The 15214-nt window shown below is 41.0% G+C and overlaps 1 protein-coding gene across 2 annotated transcripts in view; it reads left to right on the forward strand.

Annotated features, from left to right (window-relative positions):
- The first annotated feature begins 2553 nt into the window (after positions 1-2553).
- ZDHHC14 (zinc finger DHHC-type palmitoyltransferase 14) overlaps positions 2554-15214 on the forward strand; it is a 172642-nt gene continuing 159981 nt past the window's right edge. For both annotated transcript variants that reach the window (XM_065401329.1, XM_065401330.1), the window contains exon 1: positions 2554-2804. In XM_065401329.1, coding sequence (XP_065257401.1) covers positions 2554-2804 — 251 coding nt within the window. The remainder of the gene's footprint in view (positions 2805-15214) is intronic.

A 15214-nucleotide genomic window follows, 5' to 3' on the forward strand; every position in this document is an offset into this window, starting at 1 on the left:
TGGTCTGTTATAATGGTCAAGTTGTCTGAGTAAACTCTTACTGCCAGCCTAACAAGGAATGCCAGCAAGCCACAGTGCTTAACGACAGCTGGGAAACAACATTGGTGGAGAGGAAGAACATAAGGAACAGGGAACAGCATCTTCTGGCTCCTTCTTTAGCCATGGCTTGAGGGTGTTGGGCACTGGTCAGTGTTTCTTCCAAGGATAGGAAGTAACTAATGGCTAAGGTGGGAAAGTGCAAGGAAAGAGGATAGAGTCATTAGCTGTTTTTACATGCGTGTATAGTGCTTAGCAAAATGGGTCTTCAACTGCAGTTGGGTCCTCTGTGCGTTATCCTAACAGAAAGATTAAATAATAATAGCAACAGGCCAAGAAAATGGGGGGTGGAACCAAGAAGATGGGGCAGAGTTCAGTTTGGAAACAGAATGTGATTGGTGATTAGAGGGGGGGACACAAGGCGTGTCTGGGTGGGAAGATCCCATCAAGGCTCAGGATAGAAGACTTTTATTGTTTTACAAGTTACAAACCAGGAGAGGTAATTGTATTCTCTCCCCAGCACCCACCTCAGCACCCACGGCGGCTCCCTCATACACGCCACAGGAGAGCAGCACAGCATGCTGGGAGTTGTAGTCCTTCTGCCTCCTCCCGCACCGCTTCCCTCCCCGTGTCGGGCGGCGCGGAGGGGTGGGGGCGGAACTACAGCTCCCAGCGGACCGGGGCCCTTCCCTTCAGCGCAGGCCGGGCACTGGCGGCGGGTTCCTTCCTCTCTCGGGTTTTCGCGGCTGATTGGCCCCTGCGGCTGGCAGCCGGCAGAGGGGGCGGCTGCCGCCTGGGGCTGGCTGGAGACGCTGCGGGCTGCCGGGCGTCGGTGTTACGGGGCGCGCCGGGGGCCGCAGACGGAGCCGGCGAGAGAAGGGAGGGACCTGCCGGACTAAGGCGCGGAGCGCAGGGCCCCATCCCGGGGGCTGCAGCCGGTGCCTGGCGAGGAGCGAGCAGCTGGGCGAGCCCTGCCCCGGCTCGAGGGCAGCAGCGGAGGTCGGGCTCCCTCCCTCCGCCCCAGGAGGCGTGAGCGGCTGGGGAGGGGTTTGGTGCCCGCTGGGCACCGGCAGCCGTTGTGACCCCCCGCCGAAGATGAAGAGGTGGCTGCTGCCGCTGCTGGGTCTGGCTGCCGGGGCCAAGCCCGGCTAAGGGCAGAGCCGGAGGAAGGGAGCGGAGCGGTCCCCGCGCTGCGCCGTGCGCAGGGCTCCTCTCACCTGGGCTTGGCAACGAGCCGCGGCAGCTGCGGGGCGTCGTTCGCTGGGCGGTGTGAGCCCGCGCCCGCCCCTGTGCGCGGAGGTGTCAGGATGCGGGGTGGGACCCGGCAGCCCCTCTGCCCTGCGGGAAGGAGCCCGTGTCCCCACAGCGTCTGACGGAGCCGTTTCTGCCTCAGAGGCGGTGGGAGAAGGTGTCGGGGAAGGGAAGCTCCGTGTGGAGAAGACGATGGGGAGGAAGAGTCCTGGGCGGAGAGACATATGCTACACGCAGTGAGTCCTCTTTTGGGGGGTGGCAGAAAACCGGCTGCCACGCGGGATTGAGCCCGAGCAACGGCATGAGGAAACGGTGCGTACCTGTTGTCTAGAAGGACTTGGGTTTGAAAACCGCCACCCACACACCTCCAGACGCTGACACCGCCCACTGCCCAAAAGCCAAGGGTGAGGAGGAGAATTTTCTCTTTTTATGTGTGTATGAAAAGGATGAGGACTGGCTCCAACGGTGTCCATTTCTGCCAAGGACAGGCACTGACTCTGCTTTCTCTCCGCTCGAACATTTTTTAGTTTTATGGAGGGGGAAAATAGAAAATAATAAACATTCACTTCGTCAGATCAACGATAAAAAATCACCTCCCCAGACGAACAAGAAGAAACAGCAGCAAAGCAGCCACTTTGCATTGAATCAGGCGGAAGAAATCCCTCTACAGTGTGTTTCTCCAAAGCTGGAGTTGCAGCTGGGTTTGTGTGTGCTTGCCTTATGTGGTGTCTCTTTGAGGAGGTGGGGAGGATTTTCTCTTAGGAATATACATTTTTCTTTTTTTGGTAAAACCTGCTGCCTGAAGGAGTATTATAACAAATCTCTTTGAATGGGAGAGACTCAACTGGTGAACCTCTTTTTACCCAAAATGTTGATAGCCAGAGAAATCTGAGGGTGTGCTCTTTTGAGGAAAGAACAACCACTCCATTAAAGATGAACACTTTTTAAGTTTTGTGGTCAACCAATTTATTTTGTAATTTTTTTCTGGTTTCTGTTTTGTGATAAATTGCTCTTATAACCATAAAAGACTATTTTAAATCAGTTTGTAATTTTGGTGGGGAGGGAAGGAATACCTCCCAAGCATTTATAGTATGACAGCTTTGGTTTCTCAAGAGTTAATCAGGGCTTGTGTGATACATTTACTACCATTCTGGTAATAAACTTGCCTTTTTAAAAAAAAAAAAAAAATTGGGGCTAGTGGGGAGGATTATCTTGGTCAGAAGAATATCTTTGTTTTGGGGGTGTTTCCCTCATTACACTCCCTTGATGACTCCTGGAGGTGGTAGTGGGCCCATGAAAGACTGTGAATACAGTCAGATCAGCACACACAGCTCCTCATCTCCCATGGAGTCTCCCCATAAAAAAAAGAAAGCAGCTCCCAAGAGAAAATGGGAGGTTTTCCCTGGAAGAAACAAATTCTTTTGCAACGGAAGGATCATGATGGCCCGGCAGACTGGAGTCTTCTACCTGACTCTGGTTCTCATCTTGGTCACCAGTGGACTCTTCTTTGCATTTGAGTAAGTGACGTTAAAGCCTTTGTTCCCTCTTACTGCATGTATTAAATTTCCTGAAGAAAACTAGATACAGTACAGTTGAATTCATCCAGGCGTCATTGAGGACATTTGAATGAATTGAGATGATATAGGTTTGTATAATTGATAGAAAATTCAATGTGATAGACATCAAGGACACAACCCTGTTTTTGTTAAAGAACGTCCTTGGTAGTTGGGGTTAGATAATCAATGTTTTACGGTAGTTGCTTTCAAAATGTAATTATTCTGGTGTTTCTGTATATGGTAATAAGAATGCATAATAGCAGGAGTTAGGATGTGGAGGAGCTGATGTAGGTGCTTGTCTATCTGTTAATTTCTCAAGAATCAGAATTGACAGATGCAAAAATGCCATCCACTTTCTCAGAGTTGAGCACAGAAAGGTAACCTTCCTTTCGCTGGACTATTTAGGATTACTTTTTTTTAACTCTTATGAAGTTAGCTGTAATAACTGTTGGACTATCTGTCCTCTGTGTTTAAAAGGTTCAAATGATGTTTGTGCCTGTAGAGCCACCTATGTTTCAGTGACAATTTCAGATGTTCAGCATTCTATCAACATCTAGCTGAGTACATTTTCTTCTTCTTCTGTTTCAGTGTCTGAGGGAGCTCCATCTGTGATTTACGATACCTTGTTTTACTAAGATTTTTGTAAACTGCCTTCACATCAATTTTTAGAGCCTAATTCTCCATTGCAATGATGTAATGCCTATGCTATATGCAGGGCAAAGTGCAAAATATTATCAAATCAGAAGGTACTAAATTTTCTATTGTTTGCAGTGGTGAAATTGTGCAAGATGCAGGACAGTGGAGAATTGCACACTTGGGCCTGGTCTATTCACAGTTTTTATACCAATTTTACTATTTTAATTAGGGATGTGATTCTCTTTTTACTGGAATAATTAAATCAGTATAACCCCCTTAAAGTGAACACAGTTATATCAGTATAACTTATTTTTCTACATTTCTAGGAATAAGCTACATCATTATAAGTTATACTGATTTAATTACACACCTGGGGGTTGTGCTGCTTAGTTGTACTGGTTTCAAACCAGTATTGGTGCAAAAACTGTGTAGATGAATTTTTAGTCTGTGGTAACAAATCTCTTCCAGAAATGGGCACAGGCTTCTGGCCGTCTAGCTCCATAAGAACCATTTCCTTGTATGTAAACTTGGATGTTATTTCTAAAAATCATATTCTAAAGCTTGTAAAGTGGTCCAGTTGCACAGTGCATATTGATGCTTACCATCTTCAGGAAGCTAAGTAGTGGCATTAATAGTCCCTGAATTGGACCAGCTAATTGCAGAAATCCTAATTTATTGGTAGCATTTAGGAAGATAAGTTCAGCAGGTAATCAGAACTCTGAAAGTTTTTGTTTATTTTTAAATATGTCACCTGGAATACATTGAAGATACTGCTTTCCAGAGGGAACTGCTTACTGTAAATCTTATTGTAGACTCTGTGACACTTGTTGAACCTCTGTGACTAGTTGAGCTAACATGGTCAATGCTGGTAATCTGTCCACCAATGATAGTTATTTCATATGTTTCCTCTTCCAATTTTAAGCAGATATTATGAATGTCTCCTTTCAGTACATTTGATTAGTAACTGACTTTGTTGAAGATGTCAGTGGATATATCTGGACTGCAAGGGAAAAAATCCATGGCAGTGAGTCCTGGAGCCTGGGTCAACTGAGGCGGGCTCACAGGGCTTGCACCACAGGGCTAAGAATAGACATTCCCGGTTGGGCTGGAGCCCAGGCTTTGATATCTGGTGAGGATGGAGAGACCCAGAGCCCAGGCTCCAGCTTGAGTGAGAATGTCTATGTTGATGTTTTTGGCCCTCTAATGTGAGTGTGGTAGTTGACCCGAGCTCCGAGGCTTGCTGTTGTGTGGTGGGTTTTTTTTATTTTTTGGCAGTCTAGATGTACCCAATTAGGCCCACATAGGCAGATTCTTGAGTCTTTGTGGAGCCTCACTGAGTATGTCTATGCTGCATTGTGAACCTGGGTCAGTGGGACTCGGCTTGTGGACTCCTTTTTTCTAAGCCCGTGCACTGTATTGTAAACCTGGGCTTGCTGTTGCTGGTCCTGGGTCTTGCAGCCATGCTGATATGTCCATACTCAGACCTTTGGACTCCTGTCCATGGCTTGAGCTGTGTCCACAGTGCAAAATGACAGGGTTTGGACCCAAGTCACAGCAGGACTCAGGGTTTGACCCATCCTCCTACCAGGGTCCTAGGACTGGGTCCTGAGTACTTGATGACCTGAGTCAGGCTGATTTGTGTGTGGATGGAAGGGTCACATGGGCTCAAACCTGAGTCAGAGCCTGGGCTTAGTGTGAAGTGTAGACATACCCACTGACTTCAGCAGGACTTGCATGCACATACTGGTCCCACAAAAAGCAGCTTGGAAGTTGAGGGTCCAAGTTGTTACATTTTAAATTGAAATACTTTAAAGTAAATTATAGATGATGGCTTGACTGGGGAAGTTGTAACTTTCACTTAAAACAATTCGGCCCTCCAAGGAAATATTTTGTATTGAGATATTCTGCTTGGTTGCACAATTGAAAACAGTTAAGGTAGGACCAGCTGCTAGCTTTTCATCACGATCCTGAATTGATATTAGAAATCCAGTAAAGTTATTTAAATTGTATCTCTGAGCCCAGGTGCTATGTGAGTGTTACTGCATGTAAACTGCACTGAAGATTAAATTTAAAATTATCTAAACTTCATCTAGTTGTTATTTAAGTGCTAATGCTACTGGAAATGTTGAAACTAGGAAATAACTTTGACTTTTGTGGCGGCATAATATATCTGTGTGCACATACTGTTTCTGAGTAATTCTTGCACTTTTCCCCTTCAAATTGAATGTTTAGCAAATTGTGAACAAAATGTAGTTAAATTCATTTAAGAAACTACTTGCTTCAAGAGGAGAGCTGCAAAAATGTTCTCCCTAATAGATGTTACTATTGTGTGGTGGATTTTGTTCTTATGCAGAAAAATGCATGCAGTGGAATTGTCAGTCACCATCTGAAGCGTCATTTAATATCCGCTTGTGTAGCTAATTGCTTGGTATATTTGTGGGGTATTTGGGCTATACAAGGAAGAGGATATTTTAGAAAGCGATTCCCTATTGAAAAGTGTTGTTTTGGAATAGTTTCTAAATTGAGGGTCCTTTTTTCTCGCTTGAACTTGCTGCAAGTGATTATCCTTTCCTTTTAAGAAATACTTGTTTCTTATATCAGAGGGGTAGCCGTGTTAGTCTGAATCTGTAAAAAGCAACAGAGGGTCCTGTGGCACCTTTAAGACTAACAGAAGTATTGGGAGCATAAGCTTTCGTGGGTAAGAACCTCACTTCTTCAGATGCAACCTCACTTCTTGCATCTGAAGAAGTGAGGTTCTTACCCACGAAAGCTAATGCTCCCAATACTTCTGTTAGTCTTAAAGGTGCCACAGGACCCTCTGTTGCTTGTTTCTTATATGTTACTTGAGAAAAGCATTAATTGTTAAGAGCACAAACTAAAAATAACTTTAGCCAAATCAGTTTTCCAAAGACACTAATAACCTGTTTGTATACACACACTAAAATTATGTTGATGGAAATATAGCAGTTTAGGAACAGGATTTATATTATCCCTTCTGTGTGCATGAATCCTATTAGTGTTAATAGGAATTGTATTCAGAGTTGGGTACGTACATCTGAACAAAGTTTAGGAAGGGAACCATTACTTGCCAGTCTTAAAATTGCTTTTTCTTTTTGCTACAGAAGGAAGAAGGAAGATAACTTTGCTCTCAAACTGAAAGATTGGGGCTAATTGTTTAAATTGTTCAACTGCTATACCCCAGTTGAAGGGAAACGGGGGGTGAGAGGTTTTTTGTAGTTTTGGTAGCTTATTCCTGGGAACCTATGTCACTTTAATGTGGATATTTGTCCCTCATCCCCATGACTTCATACGTTCCTTTTCATGTGCTATAGTACCCGATTCCTTTTTCTTTCCTCCTCATTTTGTACATACTACCCCATTATCTGGAACAGGCTTTCTTCCCACTGATTCTCTTTTGCTCCCTTTCCAAAAGAGCAGTATATTTTCTGACATTCTCTAAAACAATTTTTTTTCATCTTGACTGTTATAGTTTGCTTTCATTGCTGTCCAACTATCTTTCTGACCTGCTTCCCTGTCATGCTTTTCCCTCCCTCATTTGCCCTTGCATCCTGTTTTAATCTCTTATTCGCTTCCATCTCTGTTTTGCTCCAATGACATCTCTTCTTTCCCTCATTTCACTTTCCTTTCTTCAATAGGCCCAAATGCGCGCACACACAAATTATAAACAGATTGTTTTTAAGCAACTAAAACACTTAGAGAAAACCACAAACTAAAAAATCTCAAGGAGCACACAGAAAAACTGAAGTAGACATGTGGTCGTCTTCTTGTAAGCTGCCTTTTCCCTGCCCTTCTGTTTGGATATAACATGATACTGTGCGCAACCTTGGGTCCCAGTCCTGGAAGTGGTTTTATGCAGATGGATGTTTGTGTCCATGCAAATTTCTATTGTTTTCAGGAGATTCATGCAGGTTGAAGGATTTGCCTGCATGGTGCAGTTTTCAAAATTGGGGCCCTAGTTTGTAAATTCTTTGGGGCCCAAAGAATGTTGGACCAGACAAGTGATTTTGGGTGCGGAGCTTGACACTTTAAAGGTGTCTGGTTTTCAGAAGATGGTGCTCAATATCTTCAAGTGGCAAGGTGGGCACCCAGAATTGCTTGTTTTTTATTTCTCTGTAAAACCTTGTGCAGGTATTGATTCCTGAGCCTCCAGCCTTTTCTATGCTCATTCATTCTTTCTGATAAATGGACTTTGCACGCTTTATTTTTCCCTTTGCTCTACTACATCTATATGTATTTGTAAAATTAATCAGTGCTCATGTAAAGGTATTGGCTTGACAATCCTGGAAAATGAAGTATCCTATTCTCGGAATTGATAAAACCTGAGCAACATTAATGCAAACTTTCCTATGCTGTCTTGCCGATGCAGTAAAAGAGGTTGCACATCTCTAACTAAATTGGTATATCATTGCAACTTATTAGTGCAGTTTAACACCTATTGGCTTGAATTAATTACACGTACACATCCACTTTGTACATGCGCTTGTTCAGTCACAGGAGAGTAAGATATGCAATTCAACCTCCATCACATTAGCAAACAGCATCTTTGTTTTAAACTTATGCGCACGTTAAGCCTTGTCTAAACATGCTCGATCTAATTAAACCAGTTCATATGTCATTGTGGGCACACTTCAGTTTGGAAAACAGTTATAAATTGATTTAGTGTGTCCACATGGGTTGTACTGGTTTAACTAGTTTGATATAAAACACAAATTTTCACTTAAATGGATGCAACTTTCATGTGTTGACAAGCCCCTATCTTCTAATTGGTATAGTAGCAGTTGGCGATCTGTTCTGTGCCTTCTTACTCTGAGCACCACCGTGACTAGAGAACTTTTCCTGATTTATGCCTTTTTGTATAGAAATTAGAGATTGTACAGTGAAAGTCGTAGTAAACACACTATACTGAAGCGATATGACTTTGCCACACACTGCAGCAAAACCTTGACGAATCAACACTCGTGTTAGCAAGCTACGTGATTTCACTGTGTAATCAACCATTGCTTTAGTTTTGTGACAAAATGATGTTTTATGCTGTTCAAGGAGATAGTGTAGCAATCAGTGACTTTATATAGGATTATCTGATAACTTTAGCCTTCTCTCTTTCCTTTTTTTTCTTTTTCTTTAAGATGAGTAACTTGCTTACATTTTTAATTCCCAGGCAATCCATGCACAAAAATGTAGTAGTTTCATGCCTATTTGATTAGATAAATTAGCATACTAGCTGTAATATAGGACAAAATATTAACCTTTGCAGAGTCTAAGTTTCATTTTCAGAAATGACTTAGGCTCTTAAGAAGACATGAAGAAGAGCTCTGTGTAGCTTGAAATTTTGTGTGTCTCACCAACTTCAGTTGGTCCAATCAAAGGTATTACCTCACCCATCTTGTCTCTGAGGCTCCTAAATTGCTTTTGAAAATGAGACTTAGGAGCTTGTTATGTAGGCCTTGTGTCACTGAGCAAAGCAATGCCTAACTACCTTTACAAATCTGTGCCTTTGTCTTTTTATTGGTGTTTTAGCACATTTCTAGTGTTGATTTAAAAAAATCTGGAATTTATATCAGAGGGGTGCACTGAAAAATTCATAAAAATTAAAGTTTAATTGATCTAGATAGCAATAATGGAACTTTTTTTGTTCTAGCCCCTTCTTTAAAATATAGACCGCACTTTGCTGACTAGATGTACGCTCATAAGCTTTTGGATCATTCCTTGGGTGCATTATAAGATATAAGGCCAAATGCCTTCATTTACCCTATAAGTTCACAAGTAGCCTACTCATGCATTCTGGCATGAAATTTGTGACTTGAACATGGACAATTACTTTGTCAATGTCACTTTTAAGAAACAAGATGGGTGTTGGCGATTATTCAATACAGACATGGGAAATATTTCCTAATAGAAAGATAAGAGGAAAAGAAGATTGACTGGACTTCTGGGTCTCATCTTTTTCCTCCTGTTTTCCCCAGAACCATGTTTGCTTTTAACTCCATTTCTATAAAATTGGGAATATTGAACAGTTCTCATTTTAATGTTTATGTTAAAATGGGCTACATTTATATGGTAGTCCCCAAATTAGTGTAAAAGAGTAAATAGGTTGTTAGTTGGAGGGCTGCAAATTTAAATCATCCTCCTAGCTTTAGCCTCTGTTCCTGTTTTCCCTCCTATAGCTGCGTTTGTGTTTTTCAGCCTCCTCCTCTCCCCAACTTTAATATAATGGATATAAGGATTTTTTTTTAATATTCTTTAGGGGAAAAACTTCTAGCTCTGTATTGCTGGGAGTTGATGCATGGGTGTGACAACATCAGATACTATGGTGATGGGCACCTATTTAAGAACCTTGAGAGAGAAATCAGTGTGGCCGTGGGCAACTTGTGTACAAAAAGCTTCAGAGTAAAATGTGAAAATGTACTTGGCAGTCTTTTGCTTAGAGCCATCCCTCTCTTTTTCAGGTCTTTGTTCTATGTCTGTCCATTTTAATGGGAATCTAGATGGCTTCTGTCATGAAAAATGTCTCCTTACTGGTGAAGAGACTGAATTATTCTGACCAAATGTTTGTCTGAAATAGTTAATTGGAGACACCAGATCTGAGTTTTCTCTGCTGCATAAGTAACCATTGGCACTTCCACACCGATGCTAGAGAGAGAAATGTACAACTGCAGTTTTTTGGATCACTCTTATGGTTTCAGGGAATAAATGAAACTTCTTATTGCCTAAATAAATTACCAAGTCTTTGTGTGTGTGTGTGTGTGTGTGTGTGTGTGTGTGGGTGGTGGTGTGTTTTGTGCATAAGATGAACAAAATTAAAATTAAGTCCCAGACAATAAAATCTCAGTGCGGAACCATTGGTTCTCCAAAACTATATGCAGCATTCAAAATGTCTACTATAGTCTAGTAACTCACTTTTCTAATAAAAATTCTAAAAGTTATGGGTCTCTGAGTCTACGTACAAACATTAACTGCCTCAGCTGCTCACAATTGTTAGCTTTATTCTCAATAGTAAATTTGAAGGAATGGATACTCAGTAAGGTATCAGCATGACTGGAAAACATGGGAATTGCCATACTGGGTCAGACCTGAGTCCATCTAGTCCAGTATCCCAGTGCTGGCCACTGTCAGAAACAGATGCTTCAGAGGAAAGAGTAAGAACCCTGCAGTAGGCAGATGAGGGATAATCTGTCTCCCACATCAGGACCCATCCTGATATCTGGTAATTTAGAGATTGTCTTGAGCCCTGAAGCATGAGGTTTAATATCCCTTGCAAAAATTTTATGACTATAACTCTGGATAGTCTTTATCGGTAGTGGTTTTGTGCACCTTCAAATCCCAAACTTTAAGATTATCGTCTCTGTATTTTTTTGAAGTGTCTGCCTGGTGAAATGGTGTTCTTAATTCACCAGTCAAAGATTTGAGGTCTTCATTCTTCATATAAATTTTCTTTATTATTAAGCATGCTTGTTTTCTTTTTTTTTCTGCTTCAAATAACTCCTCTATATTTGTTTTAAATCTACTTCACTATGAAAAGAAGGAAATTAGTTTACCTAGGACCTAGACAAAAACGATGCTTTGTACTCTCCATAACAACCTTATTCCTGAGTTGCGTTGATGTAGTTTTAAAAAAGTGAATTTCTAGCTCTACAGAAACAGAGGAAAGAAGTTGAGCTTTTAGTTGGGCACTTCAGGTAATGAACGTAACAACTTTCTGCCCTAAAAAAAAAAAAAAGTTCTCTAGTAGTTTAGGCCTCTGATTTGGGTCATGTATTTATTAAACAAAATAAAAACTTGCAAAACAGAATACTAATGTTTGGAAACTTCCCATGAAAAGTTATTGTTTAGATTTGAATACTTGCAATCCAAACATTGAAACTTGAACTATTGTATGAGCACAAGAAGGTGAAATTGATTATAAACAAAAATTAAACTGAAAATCTATTGCATTTGTCCAAGCTGCGTGACATGCAGAGCAGTGATAGAAAAATGCATTAGATTATTTTTAAAGGGTAATAACCTAAGGTCATTTTAGTGTAACAGATATGGAAATGTTTGATTTTTAATCTGATAAAACTCTTACTTTAAAGAAACACTATTAATTGGTAGCTATAGAAATACTTATAATCTTTCTGAGTTGCAGCCAGACAATAAAAAGAAGCTTTGCATGCATACAGTGCACGATATTCTGTCACTGAAGTTGGGGCAGAAGTCCTATTGACACTCATGGGAGCAGGATGAGACTCAAAATTAACCATAACAAAAGTTACTAACAATTTTGCATAATTGCAAACACGCCCCCCCCCCCCCCCCGCTTACCTAGTGCAAAAGTCAAAAATTCAAAACAAGGTATCTTTTAATGATGTGAAACTCAAATGTTTCGGCACACTTTTTTCTTCATTTTGCACCAACACTCTTTGCCTTCAAAGTAAATGCGCAGCTTTTTAGACCAAGCCCTTTTTCAAGGCAAAGTTGTGGGAGGAAGCTAAAACCAGGCTTTGTAACTTAAGCTGGTTGCATTTTTTAAAACTTGTGTATAGGTTACTGCCTCTCTAATTTAGCCTTTGGCCTGATTCTAAAAAGTTTTGAACCACCTGAAACTCCCGTTGGTGGTGTGTGGGTACTAGGTAGGGTGACCAGATGTCCCGATTTTATGGGGACAGTCCTGATATTCAGGGCTTTGTCTTATATAGGCACCTATTACCCCACAGCCCCTGTCCTGATTTTTCACACTTGCTGTCTGGTCACCCTAGTACTAAGCATTTCTCAAAATCAGCCCCATAGCTTTGGGAAACTATGGAATTATAGTACTTACTGAATTATTTTCTGAAGTTTTAATTATGAGATTGGTTTGCTGTAATATAACAGTGATTTAGCTTCCATGTCCCTGCTCCTTTTCTTTTTGATTAGTGACTGTAATGTTGATGCACATTATTGTGTCACAGTAGTAATGAGATCTTGAATAATGAGCTTAACTAGTGAGATCACAGCTGCTTTTTTGTTTTACTTCCCCCCAATTTAAGTCTCACATTGCAATAAGTGCTGTTAGTATATTTACTGTATGCAATCATTCTTTTTTCTTAATTTAAAAAAAAAAAAAAAAAAAAAAGCTTGATACAAAGTACAACTCTAATGCAACACTGAGAATTTAAACTCAGAAAAGTTTGGCCATAGAAAAGTTGATTTTCACAACAGCTGCAACTTGTGAATTGTGTGGTTTAAATTCTTAAGCAAAATATTGCGTTAGTGTATTTTTTGTAATGAATTTAAAACATGGTAGATGACCTAATTCTTTTAACCATTCAAGAGTGGGGAACACATCTACTTGGACCTACACTACCATTTTATCAAGTTAATCAGTTGAAAAATTGTTTACTGCTGTTTAGGAGTTTTGAATACGTATTAAACATCATGGTCCTCTTGATCAAAAGTACAGTCTGCTTTTTTCAAGCAAACAAAATGATTCCATTGTTCACATTTTGTTTAAGCAACAAATGCAGTTCAGGTAAACGTTTTTTTTTAAATGAAGAAAGATAGGTACAAAAGGCATAGATAACTTATGAAGTGCGAATTGCTAAGAAGGATTGCTAAATCCTTAAATATGTGGGTTGGTGACTGATTTGTTTTCTAACATTCATGTGCTGACATGGCAGTATATTCGTGGAAGAAAAGATTATTGAAGGCAGGTCTCCATTTAAGAATTGTTACTGGCATAGCCATGTTGATTAAGTGGTGTGAATTTTTTTTTTAACCACAAGCCCTACAGTAGATGGAGCTAAACTAGCGAAGAAGTGTTCTAATATGGAATTAGAAATTAGAATAAAAATTTCCTAATGTGAAATTATTTCATAGATTTAAAAGCACTTGAAGAAAAGAGGGAATTAGAATGACAGTGACTTCTCCATACGTTTAGCATCACACCCTACCTCTGGTTTATTACAGAGCCGTAGTAATTTGCTTTGTGTTGGTTTCTGAAGACAACAGAAGGATTGTGAGTTTGCACTGCAGTGATGGAGAATAACTTATGGCTGTGTTTACTATTGGTTTGAACTTTCCTCAAGGCTAAGCAAACTTTGGGTGTGGAACCAGTCAAAGTAAACTTTTTATCATTACTTGTCAAGACCAGTACATAAAATATCTATTGTATGAAAGCATATAATGTAAAAGGTTGGAATAGACTGTGTAAAGTGTATCCATTCCCAGTTGGCCGCAGTGAATTCTAACATCCCCCTGCCCCCTCTGAAGTCAATGAAAGCTATTGTCTACACACAACTGACATTTCTTTAAAAATGTATTCCATTTCTAGTGTCACACTAGTTACACATAATGACAGGAGAGTGTTTATTTGGCCACTTCCAGCTGAAGAATGAACCCAACTTATTTTAAAACCCTGTAGAGCTACATTTTACCTGACTGGAAGTGATTATTCTAGAATGAAGTCTTTTATTGTAGGATAGTTTCCACATGCCGAGTTATTTCGCTACAGCTATGTGGGTCAATTTCCCCTGCACCCAGCCCCTTTTTTTTTTTTTTTTATTTAAATAAATTAGCCTCTCCTTCCCACTCATCCTTTCTCTTACTGCCTTTCCTCACTCTCTTCCCTTCTTATAGGTCAGCAGGCTGTGGTCTCTAGAATGTTTTGAAAGTGTTTTAAATTTTTTTTAAAGCCTTTCACTAGCAGTCTTGTAACTCATATACTTTTGGTATTTTTCTACTGCTATCATGTACATTTTTGACTTCAGCTAAAATCAGGTTGGGGAATCTAGGTAGTATTTGTTGCCAGCAAACTGAATGTATTGAGTGCAGGAGCCAGTACATCTACGCTGTGCAAAAAACCCCACCCAAAACCCATGGCAGCGAGTCTCAGAGCCCAGGTCAGTCTTGCAGGGCTCGGGCTATGGGGCTAAAAATAGCAGTGTAGGTGTTTCTATGTGGACTGGAGCCTATGCTCTGAGCCCCACCCTTTTCACTGGGTCTCAGAGCCTGGGCTCCAGCCTGAGCAGGAATGTCCGTGCTACTATTTTTAGCCCCATAGTGCAAGCCCGAATCCGTAGGCCTGGGCTCTGAGACTCACTGCCATCGAGTGTCTTTTTGCATTGTAGATGTATCATAGACTTTAAGGTCAGAAGGGACCATTATGATCATCTAGTCTGACCTCCTGCACAATGCAGGCCACAGAATCTCAGTCACCCACTCCTGTATCAAACCTGTGTCTGAACCATTGAAGTCCTTAAATCATGGTTTAAAGACTTCAAGGTGCAGAGAATCTTCCAGCAAGTGACCCGTGCCCCACGCTGCAGAGGAAGGCGAAAAACCCCCAGGGCTTCTGCCAATCTGCCCTGGAGGAAAATTCCTTCCCGACCCCAAATATGGCGATCAGCTAAACCCTGAGCATGTGGGCCTTAGACTAAAGACTTCCATATACGCAGTACGCTAGAGAATTAACCTTTAAAAATATTTTGTAAATTGGACACTTACAACTAATTGGAGCATAAGGAATTGCCTGCTGAGCAGGGAAAGGAGAAGGAGTTTTGAATTAGGAATTGCACAGTCCTGCACTCTAGCTAAGATAAATCGCTTTCGGTATTATAACTTGGGGTTGATCCCCTTTTAAGAAGCAAACTCCAAAGGTTCTCTCTGTGGCTCAGCAGATAGTTCTGGTGACTCATCTTCAAAATAAAATCAAAGAATTGTTTGTCCTTAACACAAAGACTCCTTGTTCCTCTTGAGGT

The sequence above is a fragment of the Emys orbicularis genome, chromosome 3, assembly GCF_028017835.1.
Source record: "Emys orbicularis isolate rEmyOrb1 chromosome 3, rEmyOrb1.hap1, whole genome shotgun sequence".
In the NCBI taxonomy this organism is placed as follows: domain Eukaryota; kingdom Metazoa; phylum Chordata; order Testudines; family Emydidae; genus Emys; species Emys orbicularis.